Source organism: Liolophura sinensis, chromosome 7 (genome assembly GCF_032854445.1).
Source record: "Liolophura sinensis isolate JHLJ2023 chromosome 7, CUHK_Ljap_v2, whole genome shotgun sequence".
Taxonomy (NCBI): domain Eukaryota; kingdom Metazoa; phylum Mollusca; class Polyplacophora; order Chitonida; family Chitonidae; genus Liolophura; species Liolophura sinensis.
The window spans coordinates 13527009-13542816 of record NC_088301.1 but is presented as its reverse complement, the minus strand read 5'-3'; the positions used below and the strand labels follow the sequence as shown (position 1 = coordinate 13542816).

General features: G+C 38.6%; 1 protein-coding gene across 1 annotated transcript; it reads right to left on the bottom strand.

Moving 5' to 3' along the window:
* Positions 1-4639: 4639 nt before the first annotated feature.
* Positions 4640-15738, bottom strand: LOC135470244 (ubiquitin-conjugating enzyme E2 W-like). Its single transcript, XM_064749063.1, has 6 exons — positions 15723-15738; positions 14666-14757; positions 14018-14120; positions 12901-13056; positions 10420-10495; positions 4640-7392 (listed from the first exon to the last, which is right to left on the bottom strand). The coding sequence occupies exons 1-6, from the start codon at positions 15735-15737 to the stop codon at positions 7379-7381; spliced, it is 456 nt and encodes a 151-aa protein (XP_064605133.1). The 5' UTR covers position 15738; the 3' UTR covers positions 4640-7378.
* Positions 15739-15808: the final 70 nt, after the last annotated feature.

Genomic DNA, 15808 nt, shown 5'->3' with positions numbered 1-15808 from the left:
TAAAATCAGTATTAAATCTGAGACACAGAAATTGAACTACTCCAACACCAGTGGGAATATCGCCCCAGTGAGAGTTGAACTCACGGCCTAGGATACCCAATCTCTGCACTACCCTCTAAACGCTGAAAGCCTAGTGAGGAAGCTACAACTTCCTCTTTTAGGTCTTAGGCCTTACCCGACCGAGGACTGACCCTGGATCTACCGCCCCAGAAGCGGACGCTCTACCATCTGGACCATCGGCGCCGGTCAATGACACAGGAGCCTGTAGCTGTGAGTTCAAGTTTTTACTAACTTTATTGCCGATTTTAAGCGGTAACGCGTGCTCTGACGTGTCAAAGCTGAAATAAAACTATTTATATAGAGCAAAAATTCGACTGGATTTGCGGTGATCGATTTTTTGCCAAAAATGTCCGGTATAGTTTCTTTAATGGAGGTGTACAATGCAAGGTAAAGCTGCGTCAGGTAACAACTTAGGTCTAGGCGAAAATATATGCCATTGGTAGATGGCATTATAACATAGATATGTCGGTGTATATGTCTCCGCGCTGAACGAGCAATGGGGTATGAGTTCAAATCCGTCTAGTGAAGAACTCCTAAACTAGTCCTCATGGCGTTTGTTGAGTAACCGGTTTGCTTGCCCTGAATTCCAACGACCCGTCTCTGCCACTGTATGTCGTCTTCATTCTGATGCATACATATTTTCCCATGCACTTGTGTGACGTACATGTACAGATATGCACATCATAAAGCGAAGTTTAGACTAAGTAAACGGCTATATGTGTGTGTCCTCAATCGCTTGTTGTCAATGGGACCCCACGAACAATTATTACTGCGGGGTAATATACAGATTCCCTGTCCAAGATCGGTATTGAACCCGTGCTTCATGTCATTGCGATTGACAGACAACCGCCTAACACTTGACGACCGCCCACAGCCTACATATACATAATTTTAGGGTGTTAACGATGTAAAAACTTGTTAACTTAAAAGTTCTCTCCACACTGTTGGTGTAGTTGTCTAATTACCAGTCAGGCTTTCAAACAGGCTTATTTCATTTTCGCAAAGGTGCGCTTGATTAATTTCTGTTACACCCAGTTGACTTAGGCGGAGGCTGTGTTCTTTCTCTGCAATGACAGACGCACCCGCGAGCCGCAGATGGCGTGAGAGCCGGCTTATCCCCATAGGGGGAGTTTGGCAGATGGTGATTGGCGGTCCAATCCAAGATGGCCGCGCGCAAGGGATGAATCACCGACCAAACATTTCCGGCTCTAGGGTGAAGAATGAGTATTTACTTAAACAAGGTGGACAGTCGGAGTTGAAAAAAAAAATTACATGAAAACTGTGGTCTTAAGCGGTAGACTGTTACCCAATGTTCCTATTCTTTACAGAAGAACTCCAGAATGGAAATCTGCTGCAACTTTCTGAAAAATGTACTCTCAAAATTATTGCTTTCAGACCATAACTTTATTTGCAAAGCTCGTGTACATCAGAATACAAAAATATTGATATACATTAGGCGGGCATTACAGCCAAAATGATGATCTCATGCCGTCACTACATGAATCTTCTTATGCATTTTCCAATATGTTGTGCAGCCAATATCAATTTACAAAGAATTGTTCTTTTTTTTCTTCGAGTCTAGAATACAGATCAACCTTTTCTTCACTTTACTTTGAAGCGTTTGAACACTGTATGCTTGTATTCTGTCCATCTCAGTTTGCACTCAGGAATTTTGTCAAGATTTAATGGCCGTCACTTAATTGTAAAGGCATGAATTCATGATATCGGCCTTCAGTTCTATATGTCATGCTTAAGAAAATCGAAAAAAAAAAGAAGAGATGTTCTTTGTGCTTCTTATTTAATTAATTAAAGCAGTATACCGCTTTTTAAATCTTACTGTCTGGAAGTTTCCTTTACCTTCATCCATAGCAAGCTCCTCTGAGATTATCTGATTTCGTTTGTGTCAAACTGTGAACCCCCGCAGCTGTGTACGTTACTAGAAAATCACCCACAAGCAGTTCACGGTCGGGCTTGCGGATGCTGGATTTGAACACCGAACCGGCCTCAATGGCGATGCAATTAATATTGCATCACATATTTTATGTGCACATGTCGTTCAAGTTGCTACAAATTATAAGCGCCTTCTAACATAGCACAGTCCTTCCTGTCATTTAAGATTCAATTATTTAAATTTTAAATACTGTTTTTTTTATGTTGTTCATTTTTGAGACAACGGTAAACAAAGCTCAGAAAAATTGAGGAACGGCACTATATCCTTTGAAGGGACTGAATTGTAAATGTAACGTCCTTCATGTACAGCCTAGCTCTCAGACTATACGCATTCGATGGCAAATATTATAGAACACAGTATTATACCGTATTATCTCATGGTGCCCAAATATTGACATATGCTAAAAGCCGGAATCGCCCATGAGTTTCCCCAAGAGTAATCCAAACCCAGGTGTCTGGGATCAGTCTCAAACGGATCTAAACGCATGATCTGGCCAGGGATTCGGAATCCCAGCTGTCTCGCCCATGTCATGGAAGTTCCCCTCAAAAAAAGGTCTGACAGCGGCGCTCACCAGTTATGTCAACATTGTCCAAAAAGTTGGGCTTAGATAAAACAGACTGCGCTGGAGATCGATGTGCTGGTCTGTTCTACTCTACAACCATTGTTTGAGGCTGTGTTCCCAAGGGGGCTCTATATATGGTGTTTGTCAGTTCGCTGGACACGGTTGGTGTCGAGCCAACAGACATATCGAGACTGGGCGGAGGGGTTGGGGAGTGGGCGGGCAGCGTTTGGCACTGCGTCTCGCATTTATTAAGTAACTTAAGATCTAAGTCATAAAATTCAAATACAAAACAGGAAAGAACGCAAATTGTGGTTGGTAAGCCTACATATTGTTCCGCAGTAAAGAGTTTGTGTTCAAAGTTTAATCTTCCCAGAGCATAGCATATGGTCAGCCAGACTCGAGTTTACCTTAAAACATGCATTTGTGTTCGGGACCAAACACAACGTATATATAACGGAGTGCTCTGACGAGCATTACCATGAAACACGTGTGCACACGTAAACGTAGTACAATGACTGACTGATTCGTATATATGCTTGTGTTGTGCTTATACTGTGTCTTCTTGTACCAGGGCGAGTCCATGCCGTCAAAGTGCCGCCGCCATTTAAGTACCATGGCGCAGACTTCAAACATGACACACCACCCAGTCACATTATACTGATACTGGGCCAACCAGTCATGTTTCCTTGTTCTAACCTCGCAGTGTCTTTGGTGTGACCCGACCCGGTTCACTGATTGCTGTTTATAACATTGTGCTGACAATTTTTCCATTTATATGACGGTGGTCAGGTTTAATCGTGGAGGAAACTGAAGTGTCCGGAGTAAGACACTGACAAATTTCTTGACTTAAAGCTGCGGTCAAAACAGCAAGAGCTTCATGGATTCGAAACGGGTAACCTCACTGGCTCAGTGGTTTTAATTTGACGTATTATCGCACAAGGGGAACCTGACCAGATCAGTTTTAAAGATGAGGGAAACCGGAGTGCCCGGGATAAACCACTGACCTTTGGCAAGATATGTGACAAACTTTCTCCATGTGACTTACATATATGCACATAGTATTGTTATGTTATTGTTGTTTACCGAGTACAAACACTGTGCCATTTCGTGGGTGAAAGAAACTAGAGCGCCCGAGGTAAACGACCGGACGAACTTTCTCAGGTGTGATCTAGCGCATATGGACATTCTGATGTGGATACCGTAAAAATAATGTAGTTTTATTTCCAAAACTTCATTCAAACAGTTAATATGAACAGGGTAATATTTGTCGCGTGTTATATTCGCGAGTTAAAAACATGGCATCTACAATAGCAAGTTTTGGTTCCGTGAACAATCTGAACCACCAGTCCAAACCTCATTCCCAGAATGAATTCATAGCACTGGTCAGTGTTATCATCAAAAACAAATTGGTGTGCGTCTTTGTGCAATCAATACGGGTAGCTAATACAGAACAAGTGTTCGAGGTTTCACCCGAGGCTTCAGGGTGTGAAAGGTAATGAAAGTATGTTTGTTACATCATAACCGGAATACCCTTCCACCTTCATCAGAGCAAACACGACGCTAAAATAATTGCATCCAATATTTGTGGTTCGCAAAGTTCGGCAAGGCCTCAAAAAACGGCCAATGACGTTAGTTTAGTACCTTCAAATTCCCTGCATACACGGACAACGGCTTACTCAGTTGGTCATCCTTGGGCCCTCGCACACTAACTAGAGTGTATGGCAGTCATTTGGTCATACCACATGTAATACCGCGTCATTCGTGCCTCCATCGGCTATCTTGCATGTATGACTGCTGTGTAATTTGGTCATCGGGCGTCATACATGAAGGACTGACGTGTAATTCGCCCATCTTACGGCCGTCACACGTGCAGGACTGCTGTGTAATTTGTCATTTTACATTTATGGACTGCTGCACGAAGGCTCATCATAAGCACAGAATTCTGCCACCCTTCAGATGACAGGTTGGCGCTCTACTGTAGGCCTTCTGTTACTGGCGAATCCAGACAGCTTGGGCATTGCACATGTACACCAGACAACATGGACAAAATACACAAGAGTCCAGGAAAAGGAGAATCAATGTTTATTTACAATAAATTACACTTGTCCACTCTATATACAAATGAGGACAATGCATGGACAATATAGCCACTTCAATTTATGTGGACATTAAACATTTCACAGATCTTGATATAGCACACTTTCTCTTTACATGTTTAGTACCTTTTCAACTAAGAGCACCAAGATGAGTTTATAACTTCCACCAGTTGATAAAACCAGTTCTGTCCTAGAAGTTTCCAATAAATAATACAGGCCGATACTCAACACAAAGGTTGGCAATTTTATTCAGTAAATGTTGACAGGCCGCAAGTACATACATGTATCAGACTGGAAACTTCAGCAATAAGGAAATTTTAAACATGCTTTATAAGTAATGATGTACTGAATGAATGTCAAGAGAAAGCAAATTCACCACAGAGAGTAAGCCTATACTCCATGTGGGGTGAACAGAGTGAAGTGCAACAATGCCTTAATAATGATTTAAGTAAGATATAGACTTTCATGAAAGGGGAAAAATTAATAAGGGAAAAGCGGTTTGTCTAAACCTAAGGCCAGTACTGTATGCTCATGTGATATCCTGTGGGTTTCTTTACGCTAAGAGTGAGGTCCCTATAATATGTGTTATCCACCATTAACAATGTCAACAAGGCGCAATAATGTAAATCAAGAAATTGCATATACAAGTAACAGTATAACACTCTAAAAGTGAGAAAAACTTGCTCTGGACGCCCAGAGCTTGTCATGACATTTTTTCCAGCATCTGTCAATATATACAGACTTGAGCATGAACAAATAAACCCCTCTCAAATAAACATGCATTATGTGCCGAAGCAGCATCTTTCACTCAGCAAACCACCCTTATCAAACATAAACTAAATTTGTTATCACAAATGTTTTACTGCAATAAAGCAAGGTGACAAATCTAATCTTTCTTGCACTGTTACTACCAATATCATATTTCTACATTTTCTGTGCGCTTCAAACGGAATATTTTCGAAGAGCAAAAACCAATGTATAAAACACCCTTAACGAATGTCAAGCAATATTATTTCTAAAATCTCTGACATTATCTTTCCTCTCTGACTAGTGTTAAAGTATAACAAGGTCTCACTATTGCCGAGGTCTGGAATGTTCACAAATAAAACTGAGAAATGTATATATCTCCGCAGTCTTGGTATGTTAGTGAAACACTAGTTGGTTAAAATGTATCAACCGAAAACAATCAATTACAGCCAATTCCAGGGAACACGTGGAATTGAAAAGTTGCTTAGACTACTGTAATCGGTCAACCGTTTTGCATGTTTGCAAGGTGTTTATTCAAGCATATTTTGGAGGCATTAGACTGATAAAATTATACTTTGGTAAAGCCCTGAAATTGGCCAACCCTACCAATGTAGTTATGTATACTAAAAATGTGCATATTAAATAGCACTGAAAGTTGCTCTTTCAAATGCAAAATGGTTGAGGAATTAGGGTAGACCAAAATAGGTACCACTGACAAAGCGTATAAACCCAGTTCAACACACTACTACTCCCCCCAGGAGGGCAGACATACTAGTGACAAATGAACATAAAGTTATGACTGTGTGAATAAACTTCTTTTGCGAGGGAAATGAAAAACAAAGAACTAGCCCTTTTAAAATATGGTGACATACCATAGCACTGTTACTTGTAAGCACCGTTAATCCATCTGACCTTTTCATTCTGGGGTGAGGCCCATCTATAAATGCAACGCTGCCCCCCGACATCAAGTCCTCATCTGAGTGGCAAGGAATGTGTGAAATTTTCAGAATTTATCGACACAGAGCTTCATATTTAAAGCCCCCAACTACGTTTTTGTTATAGAAGTGAACCTTTTATATGCATACTAAAAAGGAAAAAAAAAAACTGTCCATTTGCAATGCACCTTAGCAGCATATCACCAAGTGTTTTCAAAATAGTTTACATATTAATGGATGGCACAGTCAAAATGCTTACCTTTTTTGTTATGTAACATATTGCTTTATAAATAACACCAACACTGATGAATATAAGTACATCATTACACAGGTATATGTATGTGGGGAAACATCTGTAAAAAAAATTTAAGTAACACAGGTGGCAGGAAGTAATGATGTCAGCAAAATTGGTAGATAAAAATTGTCTGTGTCTAGTAACAACATGAAATATTTTTTGTATTTATACTGCACAGATGTGTCATGTTTGAGATGTGCCATCAGTATATGGAGAAAACTAAGTTCTCAGATTTTATTCACATCTGTAGAACTCTGCCACCCCCCAGCAAATTATAAAATGGTCAGTTATTTCCTTGTAAAACAAGGAAAATGGTCAGTTAATTCCTTGTAAAACAAGGAACTAGCTGAAGTACAATGGCTCATCACACGGATTAGCATTCAGGAAATCTAGGGCAAATGAAAAACATAACAAGCAACAAAGGAAAAATTATCACTTTCAGTGTAGATTTGTATATTTTTAAAACAATGGGAAAAAAAAAAGACAGAAAAAAAAAGAAAAAAAAAGTCTCACACCTATCTAAAAATGTAACATACCAGTAACTAAAATCTGCACCAATTATTCCACTGGATCTTGAGAATCCATTGTATTCTTGTATTGTCACCTGAACTTTCACACTATCCACTCAATCACACACAAAATACCACAACACACACACACACACAGAGTTAAAGAATGACATCACAGCTTATTTGGTCATCAGGAAACAAGTTTCTTTATTCCCCTTCTCTGTCACACAGAATCATCTGCAACAAAACATAAGAGAGGACTGAGTGGGGACAAAATAAAGATCTATGTTTAACATTAGGAATGGCCTTAATGCATTTAGCAACATGCTTCTGCCCAATCACGCCCCATTAACACAGCCACAATAATGACAGCAATCACTTGGGCTGCAACCACACTCTGGACTACACCACACTCTGGACTACAACCACACTTATGATTATAACCACTCTTATGATTATAACCACATCTATGATTACAACCAAACTCTGGACTATAGCCACTCTTAGAACTTCCAACACACTTATAGCACACAACTACGACAACTACTAGGTCAGAGAATTACAATCATCTTTGTTACCTAGTACCATTCTAATTGAAAGTAGAATGCCTCAACATGGCCCCCATGAACACCATGAAGGTGTCCTACAGGTAATGATTTTGTTGTTCGTTTCATTTAAGAGCAGACAAATCAGAATGACTCTGTCTGCCATATGTCACATTTGCCACTGTCGATGTTCAACAGATGAACTGTCGACTAAGCTATTTCAAGAACCTTAGCATAAGCCAGGACACTTTTCTGCAAAGAGGACTAATTACAAAGTAAATGTTAACATAAAGCCTTCTGAGGCTGAAAGATTGAATTTCCTGAATGCATAACCTATATTTAGCTACTGTGTTTTCATTTTGATGATACAGTGTATGGTGGTGTAAGTCTGATGTGTTCCAGTTCAAGCCAATCCTTGATCAATGGTAGTTTGGCTGGCTGGCTGGCTGGCGGGTTCCCAGGGCAAACTGCAGTGTATTGATTTTCCACTGTGGGAAGGCATAGGGGAAGGGTGGGGGCATGGAGGGGGCTCTTTGAACCGAATGAAATGTACATGGGCCCAGTCTGGTCCCCAACATATGTGCTGTTGTTATTGAACAATCTGTGAGAATATTAGTTCCCAGAGGATTCTCAAAACCAATAATGGTATCAGGTTACGTAGATGTTATCAAATATCAGTGATCTGGTGCATGCAATTGTCGACATTAGCCTGGATCTAAGGGAGGTCAAATCTTTATCAATTTAGCATCACCACCAATTGAATTATAAATCTGAAAATAAATCTTTATATCTTACAAGAAAGACAGAAAAAGACAAAAAACACCAAAAAAAATGAAAAAAAAAAAAAAAATGTATTGTTATTTCTGATATAAGTTAGCAGAATAAGTCGTATGAATTTATTTATTTATTTGACTGGTGTTCTGCGCCGTACTCAAGAATATTTCACTTATATTGTGGCAGCCAGCATTATGGTGGAAGGAAACCAGGAAAGGCCCAGGGGAAACCCATGACCATTTGCACGTTGCTGCAGGCCTTCCCACTTACAGCCAGAGAGTTGGAGTTTTGAAACCATATGGCATGTATATCACATGTGGGGAAAAGTTTGTCAGTAACTTGCCAATGGTTGGTGATTTATGCTAGACACACAGACACAAACATAAAACTGACCATCAACTTAAAAGTGAAAAATGTTTGAAAATGGCTTGAAAGAACAATCAAGTAATAAATAATGTACATAAACAAATACAAAAATTTTCCATCTCAAATCCATAAAAGCAAAATAATACAGATGCACATATTTTTACACAATTTATAACCCATCAATACAGCACATAATGCCAATGTACAGCCAAGCTAAAACAGGAAAATTTCACCTGTTTCAACTATTATCCCATACAGCAAGGTCATGTGTGGGATAGAGTAATAAAATGCAATGGATTATCTCACATTACAACAAAAAATATGTGTTCATTTTCTGGTCATATAATTAGGGTGAATTGTCCAATGGGGAAAGTGACCACTGGGTGAATTGTCCATAGGAAAAAATGTAATACAAGAAAATTTCCTTGAATCACGTTAAAAATAACATACCACTTAATACAAAAATGCAAATCTAATTGTCACCAAAACTGTGTGTTAAGAGACAGTAAAACTGTCATTATATATTACATTATAAATGTATCAAGTGCCCCTGATTTTTGTTATTGTGTCAATTAGTACTACGTAACCATTAATACCAAATGAATTCATATAACCAAAGTAAACAATTAGTACTCTGTATTTAATGGTACATTGCGATAGTCATTGTGATAGTCATTGTGACATTCTACTTTCCATTTGAATGGTAACTTAGAGCTGATCACATTGCCAGTCAAAATAAATTCATGTATATTAATACTAGCCATTGGAATTAGCGACATCAAACCAAAGGGAGACAACTTATACTGGACTAACCAGGCATAGAACAAATGTGACTATTTGTGTGAGACTGGCATCATTGAGTGAGTGAGTCAGTGCGCAGGGTTTAACATTGTACAATTTTGCAATCATATGATGACGAAGAAGTCCTAAGAGTGTATATAATGTGCCTCCTTATTACAGGGATTTCTGTTGCTCTTTTATCTATTGATGATTCACTGAGACGACTTACCGGTGGCAAGCAAGCTGCCCTGTGACTGCCCAAGCCAGTATGCTGAACGTAAAGTGAGGAAGATACAACTTCCTCTTTTAAAGTCTTAGGTGTCACTCAAACCAGGACTGAATCTATCGCTCCCGAAGCGGATGCTCCACCAACTGTGCTATTGGCGCCGGTGGCAAATGAAGGTGTTTTCCCCCTAACAATCATCCCTTCTCCACAGCTGATGGGTTAATTTGTAACTATGTTACTTTATAGAAATGAAGATCAATAGAAATGGTGATCAAAATACATTTTATTTATTTATTTATTTATTCATTTCATTGGTGTTTTATGCTGTGCTCAAGAATAATACGACAGCAGCCAGCATTATGATGGGAAGAAACCTGGCAGGGCGCGAGGGAACCCACAACCACCCGCAGCTTGCTGACAGACCTTCCTACATACGGCTGGGGAGGAAGCCAGCATGAACTGGACTTGAATTCACAGCAACCGCTTTGGTGAGGGGCTCCTGGGTCAATGAGGCCACTACAATACATTTTAATTGGAAAGTTAAACCCGTTTTAAATTAATGAACGCTCTCACCATGATACCACCATCTTGTTTTCTTGGGATTCTTGCTGCATGTTTTCACATAAAAAGCATTGTCTGGTGGTCTTTTCTGAAACAAACAAATCATGTGTAACTGTACAGGTACATAGGCGTGCTTCTGACAAGATTATAACCGCACATGACCGTCTTACGGCTTATACAACACGTAAACAAAGTTACAGAATAAATAATTATGACTCAGAATGTTATAATGTATAATTTCCCTTTTGATGTCATGCGATAACACAGAGCGCCACCTATTGTTTATGAACAGCGACAAATGAGGCTGTACTCCCAAAAGTCAAACACTGTTCCCTGGTTGCCCTACAACAATATGCTTTGATTACCTGTACAAAAATTTAGTGCCTGATATGTACTTAGTATTGATGTCATTATAAATATACACTGATTTTAATAACATGGCCTTTACTTTTCAATACTGAGGCCATCCTGGAAAACTCTTTATTAGGCATAGCCCGGCCTTATCACAAACACAGGACTGATCGGTCGGGAGATCTTTTCTTATTTATTCTGGTTAATGAAAAACAGAGGGATTTTTAAATTAACATGGACAGAAAAATAAACCAAAAACCCACCAAAATCTCAAGAAAAACTTTAGAAGTACACAAAGTGCCAGGTTACACCCAACAAATAGTATGTTTTTACTGATGTTCTGATATTCATTGGTTACAAAGATGACACTATTAATGATATGTACAGAACTACACAAAGCTGACCCTGGCAGCATTGTGGGACAATTGGGATTAGTTACTAAAGCTTATGTGTTTTAATGCTCATTGTCCAGCAAATAAAAAAACTTGACCTGCTTTCCAACACTATGATATTTTAACAACTGTTTATGAATGGTTAAAATGAACTACATACTACATGTATGGCTACCAATCCCACAAAAATCAATAATAAAGAGAGTAAAAAAAAAAACACCTGACACCTGGTATATGGGTAGCAGCTGTGTCCATTCATTGTGAAGGTCATAAATACACCACAGACATACTTATAACAGCGCCACCTGTTGTCATCACGCATACCTTACAAATGATTGTGATGGTTATCAGGACATCACCACTGATACTGTTTATCATATTGCCATCAAACACTTTACAGGGAGACAGAATCAAAGCTGATTGGCTTACTGAATGTAAACTACCTCAAATTTTGGGATCATTGTGAAAAGAGAACGCTATATAAATGCCTGAAAAATTTGTAATATAAGCAACTTATGAGCACAAGATGAAAATATTTTAGGCCTTGTGAATGGTTTTTTCTGCGGAAACTGTTATTATGTCATATAAACAAAATCATACACGAAGAACGAACTTAGCTATTCTCTTTCACCCAATCAGTGTCAGTGTCAATCTGGTATCCTTTTAAGTAGGCACTAACATTTTTGCGAACAGAAATTACGAATATTATCAAAATCAGCAAATTTACACATGTAGAAGTGTAATTTAATTTGCACTGTGCTAAAACTGAACTTATTTTCATGCCAAGTTGAATTATGACCATACACCTAAATATACCATTCAAACAGGCCGATTAACCCCAATTGTTCGTTCATTCATTCTAACAAAAACTTCATTTATTTATTTATTTATCTGATTGGTGTTTTACGACGTACTCAAGAATATTTCACTTATATGACGGCGGCCAGCATTATGGTGGGTGGAAACCGAGCAGAGCCCGGGGGAAACCCACGACCGTCAGCAGGTTGCTGTCAGACCTTCCCACATACAACCGGAGAGGAAGCCAGCCTGAGCTGGGCTTGAACTCACAGCGACCACATTGGTATGAGACTCCTGGGTCAATATGCTGCACTAGCGCGCTAACCAACTGAGCCACAGAGGCCCCAACAAATACTTCATTGCTGTACACGTTAAATTCCAGTGGTCAGTGTAAAACTTATGTATCAGTAGCTACTCCCACAGCACTACCAGGTTCCATGTCACTAGTGGCCATCTTGAAGAAGTATGCGCTCAGTATAATCGCTGGTGTACTATATAAGTATGTATGCCTGGGGTTTTAGGTCGTACTTATACACAATTTTGCCAGTCATATGAAGACAAGGAATCATCTGGTGGCACTCAGCATATATGTTTTTGAAGTCCCTCGTACAACCCTACATGGATTTGATCCCAGGTCTTCCAACTTCAAGGAAGACACTCTCTAACCACCACCCTATTTCTTCTCATTTTTGGGACACTTGCTCATTTTAGCCAATATATATGTAATGGTAGCAGGAATACTGAGTTTCTTTTTCCTCACATGGTTAGACCATCTAATCACCAACATACTCATATCACTACTTTCCTAAAAGGCTTGTAAAGAAATGTAATATTCTACTTTCAAGCCTAATAATATCTGTCCCAAAAATTAGAAGAATTAGGGTAAGCTGTCTACACTGGTGTTCTAAGGGGTATTTTCAGTTTATGAAAGCTGAATAAGAAATTGGCTTACTTTTTCTTTACAACTGGACAGCATGCTAACAATACTGAGACAGACGGACTGGACGGAGAGGGCCGGAGACCAGTCCTCAGTCAGGATGGACAAACATATATGGCCATTACTATACACATGAGGGTGAACTGGGATGTTGGTGCCTATAAATACAACCTACAACACACGATAACATACAATAAAATTACCATAGAGACAGAGCAAATCTGTAAGAGCATTCAGGACAAAGGGGCTGATTCCACAGAGCAGTAAGCCATTTCTGACTCAAGTCAAAAGCTGAATTCTGATTTTAGAGCATTTTGAGATTCTATAACTTCAGATTTTGACCACCTAATAAATGTGACAAGAACACAAATGTGTCAAAATTTTGCAGTACTAAACACTAAGCATTTGTGAAGTGGTTTTAAATTTTGACTAAAATCAGAAATAGCTTGTGGAATCAGCTCCAGTTGTTCAAAATGTGGAAGATTTCAACTACATAGTGCAGAGAAATATTTTATCTCAGTCAAAAGTGCTCCGTATTAGGATGAAGCTGGTATTTGGCTATAAGCCTTTATAATTAATACCTTTTTACAGCCCACTTATGTTTACTTATCAGACTGTGGTTCAATGACAAATACTGAACACGAATATATCATTAGATCACCAATAACTTGCTAAAAGCCAAGGATTTACCCAAGGAACTCCCATTTCCTCCTTCCATAATACTGATCATATACCATCATTTATTTAAGGGAAAAGTTCTAGAGTACAAACAGAAACTTCTTAAGTTCACAAATGTTCAGGTGTTTCATTATCTCTATTGTTCGTCTGTACTCTAAACTACTTTTTGTCAAACTTTCTTCAGGTGCCCATGCCCATGTTATACTAAATGTGATCAATAATATTTGGCTAACATATGTGAAGAGTTTGATCTCGAAACTCCCCTATTAAAACACATTGATGGAAATGAAATTTATTTTGTAAACATGCACAGTAAATCATTTATAATTGCATGGAATTTTTCACAAACTAATTGCCCTGCTGCAAGAACTGTACTACTACTGGATTATTAGTTAGTGAAAAAATCCAAGCAATTCCAGGTGATTTTAAATACAGTATTTAACACATTTTTTACCTGAGGTGATTCAAATGGATACCTAGGTCCAAATTTAAACTGCAACTGAAATTTTTCCCCTTCATATAACGTCCCTGGAGCACCTTCCAAGTCTACAAGCCATCTGAAGTTAAAATTTTCAAGGTACATGTAAATGTAGCAAGGTTTAGATATGGAAATGACGCTACTTTGTCTTCTTCAACCTCTGGTGACCACATATACTATGGCCTAATACATAATACCACTGTATGGACTATAATACTATAGCTATGCTGAGATTTCCAAGATTAGATTTCAAATTCCTTTTCTTTTCTTAGCACACTTCATTCACCTTGTGATAGGAGTCCAGGACGTATAAAGCTTTCTTGAAAAAATGTTAATAAAAAACCCACAAACTTGATGTTGAAGCTTAATGAATTGCATCAATTAATAGGATACATTATTTTGATTGGTGTTTTCCATTGTGCTCAAGAATATTTCACTTACACAATGATAAAGAATACATTATTAGTCAGTGTTATACATGTTGTCAGCAGTTATGATACCATATATGACATCATAAATCCTGGTCATGAACAACAGGTTCACACTGATGCATTTGAAATAAGAAGTCTACATGCCACAAAGCAGAATGCTACAGCATCTACATCTGTATAGATCCATACTTACAGAGATAAATTTCTGCTTATTGTGTCTACATCCAGTTGTACGCCAGCTGGTGGATCTTTGGTCAAGGCTTGTAATTCTTTGTGAAGTCTTTTCTGCAAATATTTGACAGTATTCAAATACATGTACACATCATGATAATCCAAACCTTGGTCAAAGGAGACTAGACCATTTAACATTAATAAGCACCCAAGGAACAGAAGAAACACAGTCTTTCTTGATTAATGAAATGTGCTTTAAAGAATCAATCTCAACAGTCATACAAAATTTCTATTCACTTTTTGTTAAAGAGATATCAGGAAGTCAGTCACATGAAAAAATTTTGTCCATGTACAGTTATTTAACTTCTAAGAGAGTGGAATTGTGACAGAGGTGGATAGCCTGCCAGTTCAATGAACCAGGAATGTCTCAATGCAGTCATTGTAAGTTCAAGTCCAGCTCATGCTGGCTTCCTCTCCGGTCATACTTGGGTAGGTGTTTTAGCAGCCTGGGGACGGTCGTGGGTTTTCCGTGGGTTTCCCTTGGGTTCTGACCTGTTTTCTCCCACACCAAAACGGTCGTATATGTGAAATAACACCCATCAAATAATAAACTTAGTCATGATGGGAGTCCAAACAAGGTGAAAGTAGAATGTCTTTAAATCCATTTACGACAGCTGTCAAGGCTGTACCAGTCTGGCTATAAAACCAGTCTCACAAACTTGTAATTAATTCACAAAAAGGAAGAAGAAATGATGGCGGAATCTATTATGTTTTCCACGATACTTCGGCTCCACTAAATTATTTCTTAAAGAAAATGACCTGACAGATTAAAGTTACAGGATCCCAACTCAAACGCAATCAGCTGTGACCCTCTTTGTTTTGTTCGTGTTAGCGTTTCACTTTGACAGTTAGGTAATCTCAATTGTTTAAAATGTTTCAATGATAAATGTGAAACATCAGTGGTGAGAATACTTGTTGAAAAACCGGCATCAGTATCAGTACAAGTATAATTCAGTTGATCTCAAAGAATAAACTAGACAAACAGAAGTAATTCACATCATTGAACAAGTGTAACGAACCTCCATGGAAGCCATATTTGTTTCTCCAGCGTTTGATTTCTTGCGAGCGTTTCGTATTTTTATTCTTTATTAGTCTACTTCTGTTT